At 32.7% G+C, this 22,845-nt stretch overlaps 6 protein-coding genes across 9 annotated transcripts; 3 read left to right on the forward strand and 3 right to left on the reverse strand.

Annotated features, from left to right (window-relative positions):
- Positions 1–779: 779 nt before the first annotated feature.
- On the forward strand, positions 780–5,175 carry Gtpbp1 (GTP-binding protein 1). Of its 2 annotated transcripts, none has more exons than XM_072897405.1 (11): positions 780–912; positions 1,565–1,941; positions 2,039–2,150; positions 2,270–2,450; positions 2,549–2,727; positions 2,812–2,964; positions 3,131–3,380; positions 3,467–3,611; positions 3,683–4,001; positions 4,090–4,361; positions 4,492–5,175. In XM_072897405.1, the coding sequence occupies exons 2-11, from the start codon at positions 1,840–1,842 to the stop codon at positions 4,672–4,674; spliced, it is 1,896 nt and encodes a 631-aa protein (XP_072753506.1). In that variant the 5' UTR covers positions 780–912; positions 1,565–1,839; the 3' UTR covers positions 4,675–5,175. The 2 variants fall into 2 exon arrangements, with proteins under 2 accessions (XP_072753506.1, XP_072753505.1); XM_072897404.1 differs by having other exon boundaries at positions 789–955.
- Positions 5,176–5,858: 683 nt separating this feature from the next.
- On the reverse strand, positions 5,859–7,149 carry Med9 (mediator complex subunit 9). The gene is made up of 3 exons (XM_072897410.1): positions 6,993–7,149; positions 6,172–6,277; positions 5,859–6,093 (listed from the first exon to the last, which is right to left on the reverse strand). The coding sequence occupies exons 1-3, from the start codon at positions 7,112–7,114 to the stop codon at positions 5,953–5,955; spliced, it is 369 nt and encodes a 122-aa protein (XP_072753511.1). The 5' UTR covers positions 7,115–7,149; the 3' UTR covers positions 5,859–5,952.
- A 208-nt stretch (positions 7,150–7,357) lies between these two features.
- Positions 7,358–11,019, forward strand: Mrgn1 (Mahogunin ring finger 1). 2 transcript variants are annotated; one of them, XM_072897406.1, is made up of 9 exons: positions 7,358–7,618; positions 7,773–7,891; positions 8,063–8,328; positions 8,410–8,551; positions 8,667–8,870; positions 9,083–9,325; positions 9,484–9,644; positions 9,721–9,988; positions 10,254–11,019. In XM_072897406.1, the coding sequence occupies exons 1-9, from the start codon at positions 7,531–7,533 to the stop codon at positions 10,428–10,430; spliced, it is 1,668 nt and encodes a 555-aa protein (XP_072753507.1). In that variant the 5' UTR covers positions 7,358–7,530; the 3' UTR covers positions 10,431–11,019. The 2 variants fall into 2 exon arrangements, with proteins under 2 accessions (XP_072753507.1, XP_072753508.1); XM_072897407.1 differs by lacking the exons at positions 7,358–7,618; positions 7,773–7,891 and adding an exon at positions 7,939–7,956 and having other exon boundaries at positions 10,254–11,018.
- Positions 11,020–11,486: 467 nt separating this feature from the next.
- Positions 11,487–12,889, reverse strand: Rpl10 (ribosomal protein L10). Its single transcript, XM_072897408.1, has 4 exons — positions 12,800–12,889; positions 12,621–12,649; positions 12,005–12,310; positions 11,487–11,865 (listed from the first exon to the last, which is right to left on the reverse strand). Exons 2-4 carry the CDS (start codon positions 12,641–12,643, stop codon positions 11,535–11,537), a joined length of 660 nt encoding a protein of 219 aa, XP_072753509.1. The 5' UTR covers positions 12,644–12,649; positions 12,800–12,889; the 3' UTR covers positions 11,487–11,534.
- Positions 12,890–13,939: 1,050 nt separating this feature from the next.
- Positions 13,940–20,362, reverse strand: L(3)76bdm (trafficking protein particle complex subunit 8 homolog l(3)76BDm). The gene is made up of 10 exons (XM_072897791.1): positions 19,930–20,362; positions 19,221–19,662; positions 18,794–19,039; positions 18,154–18,681; positions 17,481–18,000; positions 17,226–17,411; positions 16,393–17,136; positions 16,151–16,313; positions 14,967–16,044; positions 13,940–14,859 (listed from the first exon to the last, which is right to left on the reverse strand). The coding sequence occupies exons 1-10, from the start codon at positions 20,084–20,086 to the stop codon at positions 14,592–14,594; spliced, it is 4,332 nt and encodes a 1,443-aa protein (XP_072753892.1). The 5' UTR covers positions 20,087–20,362; the 3' UTR covers positions 13,940–14,591.
- A 243-nt stretch (positions 20,363–20,605) lies between these two features.
- LOC140668521 (mitochondrial inner membrane protease ATP23 homolog) lies at positions 20,606–22,382 on the forward strand. Of its 2 annotated transcripts, XM_072897595.1 has the most exons (6): positions 20,614–20,713; positions 20,795–21,025; positions 21,301–21,346; positions 21,435–21,516; positions 21,710–21,934; positions 22,047–22,382. In XM_072897595.1, the coding sequence occupies exons 2-6, from the start codon at positions 20,899–20,901 to the stop codon at positions 22,242–22,244; spliced, it is 678 nt and encodes a 225-aa protein (XP_072753696.1). In that variant the 5' UTR covers positions 20,614–20,713; positions 20,795–20,898; the 3' UTR covers positions 22,245–22,382. The 2 variants fall into 2 exon arrangements, with proteins under 2 accessions (XP_072753695.1, XP_072753696.1); XM_072897594.1 differs by having other exon boundaries at positions 20,606–21,025.
- The last annotated feature ends 463 nt before the right edge of the window (positions 22,383–22,845 follow it).

Consider the following 22,845-nt stretch of genomic DNA (forward strand, 5'->3'; position numbering starts at 1 on the left):
ATGCATACACATGGAATCTAACTTTACATAAATTGTATATGTTGGAAAAAGAAAACTATACCTTGATGTTGCTCTCTCTCTCTCTTCCTAGACAGGTCACGTGACCCAAGAATAGCTGCGCTCATTCCAGTTAGGTATAGTTCGCTGGCAGCGACCAATCGCTTTTCCCGTTTTGTTTTTAGTATTTTCTAAAAAGAACTCGATTGGTCCTCGCTCTATTCTTTAATGTCACTGCATTTTATGTCACGGATCTTAAATATATAGACCTTACACCCAATGAATTTCTTATCATTTGAAATTAGGTGCGATCGTCTCTGAATATTCGATTCAAATTTAAAGAATAAAATAATTAATTGCAAATATTTTAATTGCGTTTTAATCGACGATTAATAAAAGATACATCTTTGACAATTTTTATAAGATTTTATTTAAACATTTGTTGCGAAGGATTTAATTTATTTGTCAAAAAGTGAGAGACAATTATTCTTTATACATTATAATAAATATATAGAAATATTAAAACGAGAGAAATCTCGCGATCCACAGAGATATTTCGCAAGATGTATGATCTCGTTGCGAAAAGATAAAAACCACGTGGTTTTTAAACATCAAAAGAAACAAAAAGAACGCGGAAATTCCGACGTAGCGCGACGAAATAACCGATCCGATATGATAGGACCGTCGTGTGCCTTTCACTCTGCGATTGGTTCGCTTACGTAAATTACGATCACCCGTTAGGTTGGTATGTGTATGTGTATATGTATACGCGCTGGCTGACAAGTGACAAGTGGGTTCACCTTACACAACATTTCGTGTACATGTATACGTATTACGTACAATGGATTAACCATTGACAGATTTTCAGTGCGCGCACTGCTGTCAAACTGTTAGTTTCATGCGAAATCGTGACAGGTAAGGACGACGGATTTCTTTTCGACGTCTCTTCTTTCAACAGGTAAATTCCTTCAGATTTCAGATAAACGTATTAGAGATAGCAGTACGTAACCGTATCGTGATCGTTCTATAACGAGATCTTATCTCAAATTTATCCAATTTATCATTACGGAAAAAAAAACTTGCCGTTGTCGAGCGAGTACGTGAGGAAGAAATAAATATCTGTCAGATATTTATATTTCTTTGAATTTGGACCGTATTTTATTTCAGATCCTATAACGCGTACTTGCTCAAAAGACGACAATATGCGTTGACACTTGATCAGATATGAATTGCACAATATTCTCTCTCTCTCTCTCTTTCTCTCTCACACACTTGGCAAAATCACAGTTGACGTTTATGCTACGATATGCAAAACCGAAAGCGAGTAGGAATATGTGTACGTTTACGTACTGACATGTCTATTTTTATGTCTTTGAGATAGTTATTTTTCTCACTTTCCTTTGTTTCTTTCTTAAAGAAATTTAATGTTCATTAAAATGGTGCAATCTCAATCAGTGTTACATTAAATGAGGCAATAGTTTAATTATGCATGTAAATTAATGTAACAACTTATCTATGTCACTTGTAGTTCAAGCTCAAATATTATTTACATCCCATATTGTTGCAGATTATAAAGATGGCATTGATAAGATCAAACATTTGAGTACATTAGATGTTGCAAGAGTGCAAAATTTTCAGTAGTACAGTAATGTATGCACAAACACTAATAATCTATAGAAGAAGATTTGGATTTAAATATTGGAAGATGTTTGTAATGGATATTTGCGCACAAGGGAGATAAGTAAACTGATAGATGAATAATTGAATAAACTGCTGTGAGAAATAAAACATAAAGAAGCAGATTGTGTTTATGCGATTGTATTTGTACCATTACTGAATATTATGTCGGGTACTGGACCAATTATATCACAGACCATTGCTCGTCTACCAGAGAAAGAGCATGAATCTGTCTCGATTGTAGATTACTCTAGCGTCAGGGGAAAGGTATGTTTTACATTAAATTTATATTTTTTTTATAAATTGTATTTTATAATAATGCATATATATATATATATATTTTTTTCTAAATTTTCTTTTTTAGAATGTCTTGGTCAGTCCATCCGAAGATCAGTACGAACTACTGCTAAGAAGGTTGAGAGAAAGGATTCAGGATGGAGGGAGCGAGACAATTTTTGAAATTGGGATTGCTGAAGGTGATTGATTTTTTAAAATGTTTTAGAAATATAAAGATGTGTGATTATATCATTTGTTGCATTATTAAATTAATTGAAAATCTTTGACTAATTCTTAAAGAATTATATAATGCACTTAGATGGAACCGAAGGTGGATTGAAGGAGGACGAGTACGAAGCGTCGGTTGCTACTTTGCAGTCCCTTGCTGCGACATTGGAAGCAGATTGTGTACTTTTACGCCAGATTAAAGCAGATCACGGACTTACGGGACAATATCTAGTGAGAAGACGTCTGGACCGACAAGATTTCTTAGAGATCAGGTTTTCATTCAACTACATCATTCTCTAAATTATTGTCATCTCGACAATAAATCTTGTAATTTTTAATGTAAGGGGAATTGTTCAATTATTGTTTATAGAGTTGCTGTTGTTGGTAATGTGGATGCTGGTAAATCAACATTATTGGGAGTATTGACTCACGGCGAACTTGATAATGGACGAGGCCTGGCACGTCAAAAGTTATTCCGTCACAAGCATGAGGCTGAAACTGGCCGGACCAGCTCAGTTGGAAATGACATACTTGGATTCGATAGCGTTGGTGAGCATTGACTCTTTGTTGTATGCTAAATATTTATTACATTATTTTTCATTCTTTTACTATCGTGTCGTTATATATTCGTAGGTAATGTAGTTAATAAACCAGAACATGGATCGCTGGATTGGGTGAAAATATGCGAGAAATCCTCTAAGGTAATAACGTTTATCGATCTCGCCGGTCATGAGAGATATTTGAAGACAACTGTTTTCGGAATGACGGGACACGCTCCAGATTTTGGTAAAAACATATTATTGTTACTACAATTGCAGAATAAATATATTGATAAAAATATCTTCCTTACCATGACACCAGCGTCGTTTGTCGTTAAAAAAACTCAATGAATACATTGTAATCTTATTTTAAGAATTTTAAGAATTGTAATCTTATACAAATATTATTTCAGGTATGTTAATGATCGGAGCGAACGCCGGCATTGTGGGAATGACGAAGGAACATTTGGGCCTTGCATTAGCGCTATCTGTACCGGTATTCGTCGTCGTGACAAAAATTGACATGTGCCCACCGAATGTCTTGCAGGAAAATTTGAAACTACTGATAAGGATTCTAAAATCTCCTGGCTGTAGAAAAGTCCCGGTTACGGTTAAGACACCTGACGATGTAGTAGTTAGCGCCACGAATTTTGTCTCAGAACGGTAAATTCGTCGCATATTTCATATAGATGCAAATTTTACATAAAGAAAAATAATATAAGACTGCAACAATACTGTAATACTTGCAGATTATGTCCAATTTTTCAAGTATCTAACGTGTCTGGCGAAAATTTAAATCTTCTCAAGATGTTTCTCAACTTGTTGACTGCAAGGATTACTAGTCACGATGATGAACCTGCTGAGTTTCAAATCGACGATACGTACTCTGTACCAGTATGTATTATATTTGCAAACAAATTACATTTTTTTTTTACTACATGAATCTTATAAATCAAAAATTTCAGGGAGTCGGGACTGTAGTGTCTGGTACAACTTTGAAAGGTATTATAAGATTAAATGATACTTTGCTATTAGGGCCTGATCCACTAGGTCGATTCACGCCTATAGCTGTCAAAAGCATCCACAGAAAGAGGATGCCGGTCCGCGAAGTTAGGGGCGGACAAACAGCTAGTTTTGCCCTGAAGAAGATCAAACGATCGCACATTCGCAAAGGCATGGTAATGGTCGCACCTGCGCTCAATCCACAGGCCTGTTGGGAATTCGAAGGCGAAATTTTGGTGTTACATCATCCTACAACCATCAGTTCACGCTATCAGGCAATGGGTAATTTATCTTTTTACATAATTATTATCATGCATCTTCGTCATACATGCTAATATACTTTGGAAAAATATTATAAATTATATTGCAGTCCATTGCGGCAGCATAAGGCAAACTGCTTCTATATTGTCCATGTCCCAGGATTGTTTAAGAACGGGCGACAAAGCCCTAGTGCATTTTAGATTTATCAAACATCCTGAGTATATAAAACCTGGACAGAGAATGGTATTTAGAGAAGGTCGTACTAAAGCAGTAGGAAATGTAGTGAAACTTATACCACACTCGAACAATATCACTACGCAAACATCGAGAATTAATAAGCCAAACAAAGCTTCGCAAACTCGACAAAACACAAATATACAGGTATAACTTATGTCATATGATAAAATAGTTATTTCTCTCAACATATTTGATTTTTCGTCTTTATAATGTAAATAACTGATTTCAATGTAAGAGATGAAAGTAAGTTGCACATGTACTTTGTCTGTATTAGGCGCTGGAAGTAACCGAAACTGACTCAATTATAGAGGAACAAACGGCCAAACAAGAAAATGTGCCGCAAAAATCTGGTTTGAATCAGAATAAAAAAAGTAGAGGTCGAAGAGGAGGAAGATCTCACAATGCTGTCAACAGTATTCAGCCTTTAACAGAGCAAAACCCTCCTGCAAAAGTATAAGAGCTATCAATGTACAAAAAGAATAATATATTATTAGTATGCTCTTTCTACTATGTACAAGTTTCTTAAAGGATGATTAATGACAAAATTATTTATTTAAATTTTTTTTCTCTAAAAAAAAAAATATATTCTAGAAATTTATTTGACAGTACATGTAATAAATTTATTAGAGTACAAATAATTAATTATACGCGCATCTCGACTATTAATCGTATTTTCAACAATGTTCTTTCAACAACATAAAAGTAATATATAAAATCGGTATTTATATATCATATTATTTTTGTAAAAGGCACATGTGCAGATAAAACCAGTATCAGGAAATACATACACTGTGTCTTTCATTACTATGATATAAATTTATGCAGTATGTATATGGATATATACATTTGTATAAGAATGTGAATGCAACCCCTTTTTCAATGCCTTCAAAGTTTAAAGATACAATTAACATATTGATGTTGTGTTTCATTATGACAGTATATATACTTATATATCTATATTTATCTACATTGTATAAAAATTCATGTATATATATATATATATGTCATCTATATTGTTCATTCTTAAGATACATCTTGCAAAAGAATTAAACAGAGAAACACATAATATTATATTCCAAATGCTAAAAAGAAAATTTCTCATTGTGTATTAGACACATTTATTCTTTAATAAATCATTTATATGCTTCAGATGCAGAAAAAAGAAACATTTCTTCTGTACTTTCAAACATAATTTCTACAAATAATTGAGTACTGTTTGTCATAAACTTTACACATTGCTAAAATATATTGTGATTCAAAATTCAATAAAAATAAATAAACGAAAATTTTGTTTTATTATACAGAGAATTTTACATTGTTACATGTCTTATTCTTCTCTTCAATAATGAATTTATAATTCTCGCTATATACAAAATCTAGAATAGCAACCACATATATAAGGTTTTATGTATAATCTATGCAGACTATTTAGGTGGATTTTTCTTAAACTCATTCTTCGTTTCTTCTAGTTGTTGCTTTAATTGCTGTGCAATATCTTGTAACTGTTTAACAAAGTCTCGTGGACTAGAAATAGAACGGCGGGTTCCATTAATCATACCTGTCCTGATTAGTACATACACTACAAATTGTGCACTTTGTCTAATTGGTTTGGATTCTGCCAATTTATTAATCAAATGTTCATTATTTAAGAAGTAATGAAACAAAGCTCTTAAGAAACGCATTTTTGAATGATATGAAATTGTTTTGCTATATGTTTGCAAACAAATGTGCACATTTATATTTTTGGTATTTCAAATGTACAAGTATTACGATATTTTAACAAAAGTTCACGTTTCAGTCTCAGTTGTTTACGTAAAGTCTCGAGTTTTTGTAACTGTTCTTCCTTACTATATTCTATTCCAGGTAATCTTTTAATCTGTAAAGTATAATAACAATGTTATACAAAGAATTCTAATTATGTAAGATATAGATATGCATGAGATTTAACTCTTACTTGCGATCTTGCAGAGTCTAATTTTTTCTGCAATTCTAGGATTTTGTGGCTGGTATCTTGAGACTCTTTTGCCTTTTGCGTAGTGTCATGCGGATCTTTTTCAACACTAGAAATTGTAACAAAATAGCATCATCTTATGTCAATGTACAAATAATGTAAATTGTGTATCCAAATATATTTGATTAAAAATTCATACATGTATTTTATTCTTATATGTAAGAATTGTTAACAAGATTATTAATATAAAAAGCATTTGTAGATTTATATATATCTTCTCACCAATATAATTAATAAAATATGTTGCTCAAATTTAATCAAACATTTTATAAATACTTTGTAAACAATTTTTATTCATTTTTTATATACTTTTATTGTTATTTCATATTTTCTTGGACATGTATGAATGATACAGACTTCTGTATATGAGATGAGTAACAAGTGGAATAAATAACAAGCCACTATAAAATAAGATATAAATATATTTGCCCCTTTCTTCTTGAAGCAATAATTTAATTATAGCATTTGTACAGTCATCTGTGCTTAATTTTTTTAACTAATTATATATGCACACATTTGTTTGTGCATTACAACAAATAGTACACATTAATGCACGAATCGAATCAAAGAAATAACAAGCACATTAAAATATATGTTCGAGATTTTTGAATTAATAAAAGAAATTTTTAAAAATCTTTTAACAACATCAGAAAGAGAGATTTTAATTCTAGTCAATTTGAGGTTAGGCACTGTTTGCTCGCATTACTTGTCCGAATATGTGAGGATCGAGATACAATAATTATTCTCTCCTTAAAATTACATACCTGCGAATAATCTCATAAATGAGTGGCAGTATCTCTATGTCTAAATCGTCAACAGTAAATTGCGTGGTCCTCAGGGAAACGTCCTCTGGCAGCTCTACTGTCTCCATTACGTCCGATTGCATCTGACATCTGACATTTGATTGCCTCTTGCAATAATCATGGTTAATTCATTGGATCTAAGAGAATGAACTAATCACGATTGACAGCGTACGAGTGAGTTTATTGAGTGTTGGTTATTTATTGGCGTAGATTTTGGATTTTTGGTAGCTGTAAGAGCATACACCAATCACGAACAGCTGTTCGAACTGAAGGGGTTATGTATTAAATGTAGCTATTGTTACTGCGCATGCGTCGGAAGAAGCTAGGTTAAAGGGTTAAAGCAGGATAGAGGATAGAGAATCGCTAAATAAATATGACAATTCGTGGCACGGTTTGTGACAGTTATTCTCTTGAATCGTAGATTTACACGTTTTTAATCGTTGCTGAACAAATATTTCTGCAGATTTGTAATTTGTGATTGTTAATAAACATTTGTAAAATGGGATCGTTGACAAGTAGACAAAACGCTGGTGTCGAAGAAGTTGATATCACCTCGAATCATGCGTATAAATATCCTCCACGATCTGGTATTGAATTTATAATTTTGGGAAATTTTACTTTGATTTTATTAATATTATTATTATTATTATTTTTATGGATCTCGTAGACAATATAAAGTTTATGACTTTCAGAGCTGTTAGTTTGTTAATTCTATTAGAATTATTTCTGTTTCTGATTCAGGTTCCTATTTTGGGAGTCATTTCATTATGGGTGGCGAACGATTTGACACACCTCAGCCTGAAGCGTATCTTTTTGGAGAGAATGCAGACTTAAATTTCTTAGGGAGTCGGCCAACTCCTGTATGAAAACTACAATATAAAATTATTTTTTATATATTAGTAAAACTCGTATATGATTTATTTAAGTATGGATACACATGCATATATTTATGTAGAGTTATATTATTATTTTTTTGTTTTATATTATTATTTTTTTGTTTTATTATTAATTTTATCTCATTCTTGTTGTAGTTTCCATATCCTCCACCACAAGCAGGCGATCCTACAAAGACATTAAAAAGTTTAGTAAACATAAGGAAGGAATCTTTGAGACTGGTTCGTAATATGGATCAAACATCAACGTCTTCGCAGTATCACAATGTCAAGCATTATGGAGATATTGACATTGACAAGAAACCTAATCGTTTCAATATCGAATTTGTATTTGACTGCGACGTTAGATGCGCGATAACGATATATTATTTTTGTACAGAGGAGATTTCAACAAAGGGAGTTGCGTATGTATATTATATGTAAAAGAGGTGTTGCTCTGAAAATCATTAGAATATATTTTCACAATAATATTTTATTACATTTAGATACATACCACGAGATCCATCTATGAATTCGGAAACTTATCATTATAAAAAAGGAGCAAATCAATTATTTTCACAAACATCACACATATTCGATCCAACATTATATACTGAAGAAGATTTGATGTATAATGCAGATAGAGAAGTATTTATAACTATAACTATATATTAAAAGGAACATATATATATATATATATATATGTTCCTTTTAATCTTAAAATAAGTCTGGTATAATAACATATATTTTTTAAATTTAATAGATTATTCCGATAGCTATACATTGTGTAGCTGAAGAAGGATCAGACGATCCGAAACAATCTCACACAACTATAGCAGTTGTTGAAAAACATTCTGATGGCACATATGTGTTAAAAGCACTCAAACAAAAAATCTATGTGGATGGCCTTTGTTATTTACTACAAGAGATTTATGGAATTGAAAATAAAAATACTGAGAATTCAAAGGTATGAGCATATGTACATATATAATAATATTTGAAAAGATGAATCTTATTTTTAATATTCATAATATTTAGTTTATTATTTGTAATATTAGTTTTTTTTAAATTTAGTTTCAAATAAAGTTCCGAAAAATTTGATCGGCCTTAAGTTTCATATAAAATTTATAAAAAGTCATCAAATATTCCCTTATTTGTTTTTATATTTTTTTTATACAGCAACAAGGTAGTGATGAGGACACCGAAGACAATGGAGCCGAATGCGTTATTTGTATGAGTGATGTACGCGACACGCTAATTTTACCATGCAGACATTTGTGTTTATGCAATTCTTGCGCCGATTCCTTGAGATATCAAGCGAACAATTGTCCGATATGTCGCGCGCCATTCAGAGCTCTCTTACAAATTAAAGCTCTTCAAAAAGCAATTGGTACAATTATATCAAATCCGCCATTGCCAGAGGTGAGAATATTCAGATAATTAATCTTTTTTTTTTTTTTTTTTACTTCGACTATACTTTTTGATGATGGACGACGGCGTTAATTTAATTCGTGTATTTTTTTTCTTATTTGTTATTGGCATTAAAGAGTGTTTAACATATGTTGAAATTATTATTCTAGGGAAGCTGTGAGAATATTCCATCAGGCTATGAAGCAGTGTCTCTGATAGAAGCTTTAAATGGACCTTATATCCCACGGACTGCTATTATCGCGCCAGAATCCCCGGATACACCTGATACAGATACCGCGAGTGCTATTCAAGCCGCGGAAACTTTAAATCGGTAGGTATCTTAATTATATCTTTATTCTCAAACAAAGAATAAACAAGACACTTGAAGAAAATATGTTTGTTTACAGCTCGGCTGAACGTACTCCAGTCTCGAAACACATATCCGCTAAAGAAGACATGTCAGGCAGATCCAGCGGTACTACTTGTCCGACTCCCGAATTCCGGATGTCAGTATTATTAGCCAGAGATGAACACTCGGGTTCTCAAAAAGAACTGCACAATAGATCTCCAGCTATGCGAATCAAATCAATACATTCACGCGACAAATCTGGTTTAAGAGCACGCGACACATTGAGATTGGTTAATGAGAAACAGCCAGTTGCTTCTTTATATGAGGTATGATAATTTTTTTTACTCTTAAGAAAAGATATATTAAATCTACTAAATGTTATTATTGCCTTTTCAATGGTGCCGACTTTTTACGAATAATTATATCAAATTTTGGTTTATATAAATCTACTTCAAAAATTAACTTTTTAAAATTATAATCTACAAATAAAAAAAAGGAAATGTCATTAATCAGCATATCAACGATGCATATGGTTTTAGCACTCAAAAATATAATATTAAAATTGTTTTATATATTTATATGTATTTAAAGGGACAAGGACAAGATGAAGACAGCGAAGCAGAGAAATTGTCACCATTGTTAGATGCAGCTACAAGTACCGAAGCTTTAGATATACATTCCCATCGAATATGCGACATTGATATTGATGACGAAATTCAAAACACAGAAAATGAAAATGACGCGGACATTACTTGTCACTCGCATTAGAAATTGGCAGAAGATTATATTTTTGGATATAATATTCATTCTTGTTAAATATTGTCTATACAACATTTTATCTTTCGTGTAAAAAATGCAAATCGGTTATTTATTCAAAAGCTTTAAACTATTTATGATAATCATATCGAGTTTTTTGCACAATTTTTTTAATGTATAGTCAAAGCTCCTTATTTGCGGGTTCACTATTCACAATATTTTCAGTAGTCGCGAAAACCGTAACTATTTTTTTTATTCATGATCAAAATTTCAATTTTATTCTTTTATGTTTGGGAATTCTTTATGAAAATTGAATTTTAATGCAGAAAAAACCTGATTTTTAAAAGAAATTCTATATTTGCAAAATCCATCTCCTGCGAATAAGGAGCTTTGACTTTGTAATCTATTATAATTGTGATTAATCTATATAAAACTTTTATTATTTTGTATATTAAACTATATATTATAAGAAAATAGGATGCGACATATTGTATTTCTTACGAATTTTATGCTTTTTGTTAGATTTTAAAGCAATATATATATACATATACATACTTACATATGTATACTTTGAAATTGCAGACTGTATTTGTAAAAAAAAGCAGTACAGAATCTTTTTGTTTTTTTAGATAAGATGTAATTAATAAATTAATTTACATTATGCAAATTGATATTAGATGAGAAAATGCTTCAATTTAATTTGCAGATTTCTATTTTATAAATCTAATTTAAAATAGTAAGTATATAGCATATGAGACAGAATAGCAGATTTTGAAAAAACAACTTTTATAAATGTAATAATAAACATGTATCAAAACGTTAAAGCTAAATCCATACTTCAAATAACTTTAAAATAAATTTTTTTTTTTTTACCTTTATACAATCATTAGTTTCTGTTTATAATACTATTTTTTCAATCTGTTATTTGTACCTAAAAACAATTACTAGTTTAATAAAAAGAAACTGAACTACAGTAGGAAGTTGCACTAAGCTTTTATAAATTTTTATAAGAATAGATAATTTTGGAATCCTCAGATAATTCTTAGGTTTAGTAAATAAATATTTGACTTGCTTTTTCCAATTATTTTATTCAATTTCAAAATGTTCTGTGCCTATTTAAGCAGCAGCAAGTACCTTCCTGAACTTCTTCCATTCCTCAAGTGGTCCATGTTCGGGTAGATATTTGACATTGCAACCATCTGGAGCAAGATAGCCTGCCGCTTTCAGCTCTTCATATTCGGCACGATCATATTTTGTAAAACCCCATTTCTTCGATACATAAATTTTCTGGCGTCCGGGAAACTTGAATTTAGCGCGTCGCAGAGCTTCAATTACAGCCGCCTTATGACGATCAGAGGATCGTACACTCATAATCGGTTGACCAATATGTACTCTTGCTACAGTACCCTGAGGCTTACCAAAGGCTCCTCTCATTCCAGTCTGAAGCCTACACAAAGAACATTATCAGATTATAGCAATTTATCAATAATAGTACCAAACTATAAAGTGAAATTTAGATCAATAATAATTTAAAAAAATGATACATTAAAAAAAAAGAAAGTTCTTAGTTGATGTCAGTTACATACCTATCAGCTCCAGCACACGATAACATTTTATTAATGCGAATAACATGGAAAGGATGGAGTCTCATACGAATATGGAACTGATCTTTGCCAGCATTCTTTACCATGTACTTATTAGCACAGATACGTCCGGCTTCCAAAGCCTCGGAACTGAGCTGTTCATATTCATCTGACACCAGGTGCACACATAACGGAAAATCTTCTACAGATGCTTTTTTCTTGCCAAGATCAAAAATACGGATCTTTGGATCTGGCACACCTCGACAGAATCTGGATTTCGGATACGGTTTGTTTTTACAATACCGATAACTGGAACAAAATTGTTATACTATATTAGTAAAAATTTTAACATTTTGTTAAATAAGTTATATTATACTTATTATGACAATATTACGCAATATTATTTACACAATATTGCGCAATATAATGTAATTGCAAATTTTAATCAGAGAAATCTCTATTCTATATACACAAATTGCATATACATATGGAGAGTAACATTTTTGCTTGCATCTTTTTACAAGAATGTAAAAATTTCCAAAGTATGAACGAAACGTTACAAAACTTGCATATACAACTGCTAAAAATAAGAAAAGTTAAAAAGTTTCATTATACATACCACCTCGCTGGTCGGCGCCCCATTTTAACCTATAATTTAAATAAAATCTAAATCAGAAATGCTGAAATTACATTAATTAACATAATCGAAATAGATTGAAAAAATGTAATATGCAAGAAAATATTCAATATATATTGCGATGCTGGTAAATAACAACGGATTAAGAAGAGCTATCTTACCGATCCCAAATGAGGCTAATGCAACTAAGAAAAGGAAAAGGTTATTTCGATGAGCATAAAGTTTCACAATCAGCGATGGGAAGTTAGCCACAAAAACAGGATAGCCAACTCTCGATTGTAAAAACTCTATACCAATAATCTAGGTTTTTTTTTACTTGCCTATAGTTAATGATTTAATTAGTGGCGCGAATTTCAAAATTAGATTTTACGTTTTTCGATCGCAATTTTATTAAAAAAAAAAAAAAAAAAAAAAAAAAACATATTTCGATAAAATAGTGCTATTAAATCTTCTAATGTCTTTTAACAAACTCGCATAGCAAAAGAACAGATACATAGTTGTAAAAAGATATTGTGCATATACAATTGAATTAAAAAATATTGTCTATATATATATGTATATATATATATATATATTAATTATATATCTACATGATTGTACATATATTTATAATGCATTATTAAAGTATAATTTCTTCTCAATGTACTTATAAAATAGGTATTCTATATATATAACATGCCATCACATATTTTACAGAAAACTAAACCTCTTTATTTTATAAAGAATAAATTGTCAGAATAATTATATATTTAATTACAACAAAATAATTAAAAAATGTTTTAATGGGAAGTTTAACATATATTATTATGGGAAGGCAATATACTCATCCTTATAATTGTTAAAAGTGCACACTAAATAAATTTCATTATTTACTTAACTTGTGAATCTGACAAGATATGTACAGAGTTTTTTTTCGCATTATCTTCTAATCTATATAAAATTTAATAGTTTCATTATTTATATGAAACTTACACCCATTCTTACTTTACGAAAGATACACTGTACAAAAAATATAATACAAGTCTATTATTTAAAAAACTTCAAATATTCTTTGTATTTGTTCTTTCCAATCTTTGTAGATCATTAAAAAAAATTATTAATCTCTTATATGTTGCATATGTGTTTACCATTTGTGAAAATGGTTGAAATTCTAATCTTCTCATAATTCTATTTTCTATTTTGTTATATAAATAATTAAATTAGGACAATCACCAATCACGTATATACATAAATATCGAATTATAGAAAACTAAAAGTGCATAAACATTTTTATTTTTTTTTAACATGACAAGACATATATTTAATCTGTATATTCCGAAAGATAGAGAAAGAGAATTCGTATAATAAAAAAAAATTCTTTTCATTAATGAAAATAACACAAAAGTTGATCATTTGAGATAGTTATACAAAACTATTTTAAGAACGATATGTCTTGACAGAAGGTAACATGTGTTGATTTGGCAGCCACATATATATATATATGTATATATGCAGTCATCCTTAATTACAATTGCAACAGAAAGAGTTGTTTAAATTTCTGCTATGCATTTGACTGCTTTAAAGATTACCATGAGGTAGCTCAAGACTAACAGGTCATAAGAAAATTAAATAACTACGTTAATAAGACTAACAAAACAAAATAGATTTTGAAATAAGAAAGTTTAAATTTGTATGTGTATATATATATATATATATATATATATATATATATACTTTTAATACGTGCTCATCAGGGTTTGTAAATGATTGTGATGAACACTGAAACGTAATGTACGAGGTAAAAAATATGTTGATGCGTTATTAAAATATCAACTGTATAATGTAACAATTTTGAACATATGACATGTACATACACTGAAAAGAGAGAAATAGAGAGACAAGGAATGATTCCGAATTACACTAAAAATAGTACTTCCATATCCGTGATGATTCTAAAAAATCGCGATACCTAACCTATGTACTGCCGTCATTAATTATACATATGCTTTCCATTTTGCCTTTTTGAGCGACATACTCTTTGCTATTTACATCTTTAACGGATATATCTATTCGCGCTGCTAAATCGTACGTCCCTGTACTGGGTAATACGGCATGTAATTTTGCGACGCTACTTGCACATGCTTCAACATTAGAATAAATTGACGAATGCCCAGCGTATTTGTAATACGTTGAAGCTTGTGGTGAATACAGTTGGGACTTAATATTTGGAAGATGAGTTTCACTGTAAAAAAAAAAATACATATATAATTAAAAGATAGTACGATAATGTTATATGTATATGATATTAAACAAATATAGCTAAAAGAGATGATATATTGATGCTCTTACCTGCTAGTGCCTATCGTACTTATTTTAACATCGAGTCGCATCTTCGAGTGATTCTGTATATATATCGTTACAGGAACAATGCACAACCGACTTTGCTGAAAACTGTGCGTAATCTGCCTTTGATGACTGAGTGAGTAAGAAATTAGACTCTTCAAGCATTCTGCTTCCCATACAGGGTCTTTAACAGGAGCGGTTATCACATTTGGTACGTTTCGATCTGGCCCAAAGACTTTTAAGCGAGCACCAAATTCATTACGCTCGGTACGCGGTTCCCTCGGATGTTTGTACATTTTGTTCAAATGTTCAAGTTCTAGGTGATGTTGTCCGAGCGCCATCCGGGTGACCACACCACTCTCCGTTACATTGGCACACCATTTGACAATTAACGTAGAATTCAACGCCATGATGTTTAATACAGAGTTGTGTTCGACATTTTGCTGCGGTTGAAATTGCTGTACATCATTTGCATTTTCATTTACATCCAACGGTTGAATATTACGTCTTTGTACAAAATTAATAAACGGATAATCATCGATCGATATCCTGTTGGCTTCGTCGTCACGAATCAAGGACACGTCGGAAATAATCGATTCGTCGTCAGTCTTCTTCTTCAACTTTAGCATCAAATGAAACACTTCCTGGGGTTGCACTTTTATGTTTGGCGGTAGAACGGAAGAATGAAACGCTGACCATATAGCGCTGTGAAGCGACACTTTTGACAGCATAATTTCATTTATGGATGGATCGTGTACTTGATTGGTATTCTTAACGGACATTATTAGATTTAATGTCGGCGAGTCATCCTTGAATAATCCACTTCTAGCAGCGATCGCAGTAATTTGTATCGAATCTAACACGGTCAATTGCCAAATATGTCGGCACAACCGATGTTTCAACGTGGTCTTCGATTCAACGCTTTCGTAATAGAAGAGTAAATCTAATCTATGAGTGCCCTTTTCGTACGGGGCTTGTACCCAAAGTGGCATTTTATAAATTTCTCCTACATTTAATACACCATTCATGGAGGCTGGTAATACTACTTTTGTGACTGATCTACTACTCTTCTTCATCGTCGAGTCTGCAAGCATTCGATATCGTTGTTATACAGAATAGAGAGAGAATATAAAGCTATATACTCTTCCCTCATTTATAGAAACAATGTATTTTAATAAAGATACCTTTACCTTCACTCTTATCGATTTCTGAGCCTTCTAACGTAAAAAGCTTGGCATCAGTGGATGCGATGTACACATTTCTCAATGGCGCGTTGCCTATATTTTTTAACGTGACTTCCACCTTTTGTACTTCACCACACAGCATTTCCGGTGATAGCTTGGTGAAAAGTATCTGCAAAGAGAAGTATAAAAATCAATATCTGCATGTGTATCGTATGACATGAACAATTTATTTACGCGAGAACTCGTACCTGCATAAATGATGCTTTTTCTATCACGTTCATTTCTAGTCGATAATCCTTTCCATATAAGCTCGAACTGGGTTTTTCTTTGATATTTTTTAATTTCGGCGGTGTAATCTCAAACAATCTTTTACCGGCGATAACTACGGTCGAATTTGCAACCGGTGAATCATTTATCCCTTGTACCGGATTGGACAGTTTGTAACTTATACCTAAGACCCTCAATTCCCCTACTCGCTTGGGTGTCAGAGATAGCACGATATTCTGTTTGCATGCCGGTTGTAACAAAATTGCGTCCACGATATTCGAGACGACCGGATTTGAATCGTCGCTCGTTTCTATTTCGTTCGTGATTGTCTCGTTATTGCAGGTGAACGACCATAGTAAGGTCACATCTGACAATGGTAACGGGACGTGTAACGGATTGTGCAGTTCGATAGAATAATGCACCGGTTCGTCTAGAACTGCATTCGGTTTTATAGTATTATTACTCGTTCTGGAGTACAGAGCAATCGTTGGCTTAAATATCATAGGTGGAGATCCCTGCGCCTCAGTTATCAACAACTCCTCCATTTTCGACCATTTCGTGTCATCCGTCTCCTCGGTATTAAACGTAACGTGGCTCGCCGGAATATTGCTTTCACTTTGTTTACTCAAAGGTCCGAATAATACTTTAATATTGTTGCTATCTATCAACGGCAAAGGTAAAATTGGAAATCCTTTACAACTAGTGCCATTTTCCTGAAACAATAACTGCATAACGGATATGAATAAATATTATTCAATACTAATATCTCTTTTTATACTATTTATGTGATAACAATCCGTCTGTGTATACTCACGTTACGAGTGTGTAAGAACTCTCTCAAAAACGCGGCTTGTTGCACAGCGTGTTGTTTACTAAAAGCGTTAAGTAACTTTTCAAATGCTTTCACAGCTTCGGAAATTTGTTTCAGGGACGCAGCCTGCCTGCCGATTGTAAAATGAATGTGATCCTCGGCCAAAGACCAGCCCCTTTCGTAATAAACCTAGTGTAATATACGTTACTTATGAAACAGTTCAGTGATAATATAATATTTAATGGACATTGTGTCTACCTGATACGCCTGTTGATAACATCTCAGCGAGTGTTTCTTTTGGCCAGCCTTCGAGAATCTGTGCCCAGCCAGCACTGCGTGGAACGCATATTTACGCATCATTTTCGGGCCGATAAAGCAATAAGCGGCTTGTTCGAGTAACAAGGCCGAACGTAGATCCGAATCCTCGCTTGTCATTCGTATAAGTTGCTTCGCGGCCTCTCCGTACAATCCTCGACCCTTCAAACACTCAGCGCTCAGCAACGTCGCCCTTGTCGCGAACTGAGGCATCTTACAGCTATTCGTGTAAGTTAATATCGCGTCGTCCATATACTCGATGGTCTTCCTGTTTGTTTCGCCTTGCATGAATGCGCTTAAAGCAGCCATTTCTAGAGCTCCCGCGTAATACACCCAAGCTTGATCTGCTGCAAAATCGCGTTTCGCACTGTGATACGCTTGATAAGCGAGAGAATAGTGACCGAACATGAAACATAAATCACCTAAGCGTCGTAATTGCAATTCCGGCGATTCTGCTGTATAACTGAAATGTAAATAAGAGAAATTTCAGAAATACTAATCGTATCGTCAATGTAATTAGTTTGATTTTAATTTTAACGAGATTGTTAAATTGAAAAAAAAAGTCTTTCTTTCTTCGAATAAAACATAAAAGATAATAAAAAAATGTTTTTCTTACATTACAGCATTTGACGGCGCCGAACCTGGTGCACCAGGTTTATTTGTACCAAACCAACGTCTCGTAGCGCTAAATAGTGATCTGCTGACGCCCTTTTTGTTCGAGATCACATCGTTTAATAGGCCAATCTGCTTTTCTACATAAGGCAACAAGCTTCGCAGGCAGAATTCTGTAATCAGCGTCCGTAATCTTTCCAAATCTTGAGTGGAAAGACGAGCACCGTGTTGAGCAATCACGTAATTCGGAGAATCCGCCCAGACATTTGTATTTATTGGTGAGCTAGTAGTAACAGATTGACCCTTGATATTAGTCGCAGAAATAAAATTTTGCGACTTGTCATCGTTTGGACTCAGCGGATGAATTGTAACTGGAACTGCTTCTTGTCCAACTTCTAATTGTGCATTCGCTGATTCGGATAATTCAGAGGAGAAATTAATTGTGTCAATTCCGGAGATTAATTGCGTTAAATCCGAAGACGGTAATGTAATAGGATTGTGTGGCATTAACGGTGTCCCAGCTTGACTCGTTCTGCAGAAAATATTCATAAATTATAAATGTATTTAAAAAATCTAAAACTTTTGTGCTAATGTGCTATTTATAAACAATTTCGACAAAAATAAGATACTTATTAAACACATACTTATCAGACTCCATAGTCAGCTCGCTCGGCATGGCCGATACCCCACCTGTATCTGCGGGTGTACGAGGCGAGCTATTTTGTTCGCTGTTGCCAGACAATTCTGAATGTTTTGTCAAAAATTGACTCCATGGATCAGGCAAGTGAGTATTGTCGTCGGAAAGACCCGGCGGTCTCGAATTCATTTGTAATAGAAAACAATTGTTAGCACCATAAATAGTCTTCATCTCTGTAAAAACTATTTCTGCTCTGAAAAATATATGCATATATATGTTATACATGTACATAATTCTTTTTGCCTAATAAAAAAATTGTCAGTTATCTTTTAACTGAGAATTCTGGAAACATCAGTGACAAAAATAATTTAGAAAACAATATATATATATATATATATATATATATATATATATATATATATATATATACTTACTTATTTCTATCATCCTGAATAGCATCATGAACTAAGATGTAATATCTAAGAGCATTGTTATTGAACCACTTAGGTAATTTTCCCGACACACTTTGATGCAATTGTGCTCCCATGGTCTGAATTTTCTCTAATGGATTGTCCTCTGTTGTAGAAACTACTATCATACATGCAAGCAAATGCTTTGTAAATTCGTGATCCGATGGAAACTGGACACTGAGAAATGTTTCTCTCCATGCTTCGAACCAAGGTACAGAAATGGGAACATCTAACTCAGTCAAACCAATGCGAACTGTAGTTGTACGTTCGCATAAAGTAGAACTGACCGCTTCATTCAACATCTTCTTGGCAAGACTTGGTTCTGGTGGACGCGCATTGATGTCCTGTATAGAAAGGCGAAGATTCCTGATTGCTACAGTATTTCCTTGAGGATCTTTAAAATGACCTGTGAAAATATATGCTGCTTTTAATATATACACGTACACAAACAAACACTTATACAAATCATAGAATATTGAATTTTAAATATTGAAATATTTATAATTTTAAGAATTTAATAATTTTAAATATTGAAATATTGAAATACCGAATTTTAATCGACATACCAGTTAATGTAAAACGCATAATGCAAGATTAAAAATTTATCAACGACAGACGCGTTAATAATGCATGAGTTATCAATGAAACGGACGTGATGCAGATATCGGCTTACCTTCGGTGTTTAATTTGCAAAAGGGTTGAAGCAACTCGACGAATGACAGATTATTCTTTTGACAGACAGCGTCAGCCGCAGTCGAGCAAACTACGGCGATCTGCGGGGAGAAAGCATTGCCGATGAACTCCCGCGGGGTTAACTTGCACTGTGCCATGATATTATTTTACGCGCGTATCATCAAAAACATAACCCGTGCAGTAGCCTCGCCTCTCGACTACTCGCGGCACCAAACGCGCTCTCGTAACGACCCGTGTAATCCCTGTCCCGCATTCCGCGCATCACATTTTATTCCCGCCACGTTATCTCGTGAGTCGACGACGACGGGGATGAATCGCTACGCATCTCCCATGCAGCCGCGGCGCGATAAACATGTCCACCGAACAGCTGTTTTCTAAATATCCGCCCCTCCCCGTCGAAAGCTCGATTGACAAGAATGAGAATCATTGTGCGAAATTTTCGTCAAGTGCGAAAAAAAAAAATTACAATTAAGTCGACATTACATAGACGCGATTGTTGACGTTTCGCGTGAGCGGATTGACTGCGGCGAGAAACGTCAACACTTCGGGGAGCCAATAGGAGGACATTACGAGAGCGTTGACGTTTAGTAGCTCGAACGCAATCTAGAACTACTTACGTCTACGGTCGTCTGCCGCGCTTGCGCTGCTACGCATGCGCGGATTTTATTCCGAATTTCACGCCGAGTGCGTGATGTAACTTGTAACCTAAAATTCGCAGATAAACCTGCAGTGTATTAATACGGGAATATTTGACTGATAGTAGGGTAAATTATAGTGTGATTGATATTTATTTATATCGATTTATTTATATCGCGTTGATTTTCTATTTCGCGTGACGATGACAGTGAAGAATGAAAAGTCAGGCGATGGAAAAAGAGACGAGGGTGATGCTGGCAAGGAAGCGGTCACAGCGGATAATTCAACCAACGGCGGTTTATGGGGTTCTGATATGTATCCCGAAAGGAGAGGAGCTAAACAAAGCTCGAGCTGGTGGAAGATAATGATTGGAGCTGCGGGACGAGAATCGATAGATAAAACCAGATGCGAAGACAATGTTTATAAATGCATAAAAGATAGTACGATATCCCTTATCTATACGAGGGTGAAATAAAAAGAGTAAAGATATAAACTTTCTATTTTCATACGCTTACGAATGTAAAATTTGCTTTGTTTAAAATATCATATGTAAAGAATATGCTTTTTGCAAAGAGAATTTTAATATTTATGTGTATTTAATATCCATTAAATTTTTTAATAAATGTAGAGAAAATGTATACGATAAAATGTGTGTATTGACAAAAATACTTTTTTAATTTATTATGTTGTGTCTTATTTTAATATTCTCTTGTAGGTCCTATAGTAAAACTTATGGTGGGAGCATTAAAGTCTTCTGGATGGTTTGTAGCTTTTTATTTTGTGTATACAAATCTGTAATTATTTGTTTCATTGTAGTGAATAATTATTATATAATAAATGATGTTTCAGTGAAATAGATATCCGGAGACATATTTCCTGCGAAGTGTGCAATCCACTTGTAACTGGTGGATATGATTCAGAATTAAATCAGGTGACTATATTTATTCCAGTTATTTAATTAAAATTTATTCTGTATTACATGTTTCTTTATTGATGAAACATCTTATTATATCATTATATATCAGAGTATTTTTTAAATAAAATTTTAGAACTTATTACGTATTATTATATGTTATATATATACATATACAAAGAATAATAAGGAAAATTTATTTTTACTGCAGGTAGTTATTTGTCAAAACATGGCAACTAGTAAAAACGTAGTTCGTGGTGTTCTGTTACATGAAATGATTCATATGTTTGACTATTGTCAAAATAAATTAGATATGAAAAACATTGATCATCTAGCCTGTACAGAAATCAGAGCAGCGAATATCGGTCACTGTAGTTTTATGAGTTCAATGCTACAAGGTGATTCGTCTTTCATGAATATAAAAGCAACGCATCAGGTAAATTATTTTAAAAATTGATCTTTATTAAAATAGGACGATATGCTCTTGTATGTGCATCCTACTTTTTAATTTAGAATATATATTAATGTGTAACGTGTTATTTTTCTAGAATTGTGTGAAACACAAAGCTAAGCTGTCAGTAATGGCTGTGCATGATGTATCAGAAAAGGTAGCAGAAGCAGCCATAGAAAGAGTGTTCACAAAATGTTACAATGATTTAGAACCAGTTGGCAGAAGAATTCGTAGAAATTCAGATGATATGCCGAGAGCGTATGCAGAAGCACATCTGTATGGGTATGATTGTTAAACTTTATAAAAATTGTATATTGAGAGATATAAATTAGGTAATTAGATTGGAAATATACATATATACATACACAGTCTGTTTGATAATATATTTATTGATATATTGATGCTTATTAATATACTGATTTACATGACAAAATTCTATTTTATTTACACTATTAGCTTTTAACAAACTTTTAGTAAATTTTAGAAAAAATAGTTAAGAGGACAAACACCATCATATTGCAAGTGCTTTTTAATATATTGGTGTGAATAAAAACTTAGGAATCTATAATGATTTCATTAATTTGCATGTACAGTTTCACTGATACTCGAGCAAATAATAGTCACTGGAAGTTTTATATGAATCATATATTTAATATGAAATGGTGTGGACTCTATATTAAGAACATTTAATAATAATTAAGTATTTCTCTTATTCATACTTTATTATATGTATTTCAATTGAAACTAAGGCTGATTATATAGAAACATTTCTAGTTATATCAATCTAGTAAATTCAAAGAAAGTTTTCATTTTTAAATTTTATTATATCAAATTTTTCTTCTTGAGTATATAGTTGTTTTATTATATAATTCAATTACAAAAATTAATTTTATATA

Source organism: Anoplolepis gracilipes, chromosome 8, assembly GCF_047496725.1.
Source record: "Anoplolepis gracilipes chromosome 8, ASM4749672v1, whole genome shotgun sequence".
Taxonomy (NCBI): Eukaryota; Metazoa; Arthropoda; class Insecta; order Hymenoptera; family Formicidae; genus Anoplolepis; species Anoplolepis gracilipes.

Bases quoted from the DNA above. Each gene is read 5' to 3' on its own strand.
- Mrgn1 (XM_072897406.1), top strand. From the start codon at position 7,531: ATGGGATCGTTGACAAGTAGACAAAACGCTGGTGTCGAAGAAGTTGAT. The intron at 8,871-9,082 runs GTATGAGCATAT...TTTTTTATACAG, and splicing joins AAAATACTGAGAATTCAAAG to CAACAAGGTAGTGATGAGGA. The intron at 9,326-9,483 runs GTGAGAATATTC...TTATTATTCTAG, and splicing joins CAAATCCGCCATTGCCAGAG to GGAAGCTGTGAGAATATTCC.
- LOC140668521 (XM_072897594.1), top strand. From the start codon at position 20,788: ATGACAGTGAAGAATGAAAAGTCAGGCGATGGAAAAAGAGACGAGGGT. The intron at 21,026-21,300 runs GTACGATATCCC...ATTCTCTTGTAG, and splicing joins TTATAAATGCATAAAAGATA to GTCCTATAGTAAAACTTATG. The intron at 21,517-21,709 runs GTGACTATATTT...TTTTTACTGCAG, and splicing joins ATGATTCAGAATTAAATCAG to GTAGTTATTTGTCAAAACAT.
- Med9 (XM_072897410.1), bottom strand. From the start codon at position 7,114: ATGCAATCGGACGTAATGGAGACAGTAGAGCTGCCAGAGGACGTTTCC. The intron at 6,278-6,992 runs GTATGTAATTTT...TACAATTTCTAG, and splicing joins ATTTATGAGATTATTCGCAG to TGTTGAAAAAGATCCGCATG. The intron at 6,094-6,171 runs GTAAGAGTTAAA...TATACTTTACAG, and splicing joins TAGACTCTGCAAGATCGCAA to ATTAAAAGATTACCTGGAAT.
- Rpl10 (XM_072897408.1), bottom strand. From the start codon at position 12,643: ATGGGGCGCCGACCAGCGAGGTG. The intron at 12,311-12,620 runs GTATGTATAATG...ATTTTGTTCCAG, and splicing joins GGGCGCCGACCAGCGAGGTG to TTATCGGTATTGTAAAAACA. The intron at 11,866-12,004 runs GTATGTAACTGA...TTCTTTGTGTAG, and splicing joins TCGTGTGCTGGAGCTGATAG to GCTTCAGACTGGAATGAGAG.
- Gtpbp1 (XM_072897405.1), top strand. From the start codon at position 1,840: ATGTCGGGTACTGGACCAATTATATCACAGACCATTGCTCGTCTACCA. The intron at 3,612-3,682 runs GTATGTATTATA...CAAAAATTTCAG, and splicing joins ACGATACGTACTCTGTACCA to GGAGTCGGGACTGTAGTGTC. The intron at 4,002-4,089 runs GTAATTTATCTT...ATTATATTGCAG, and splicing joins TTCACGCTATCAGGCAATGG to TCCATTGCGGCAGCATAAGG.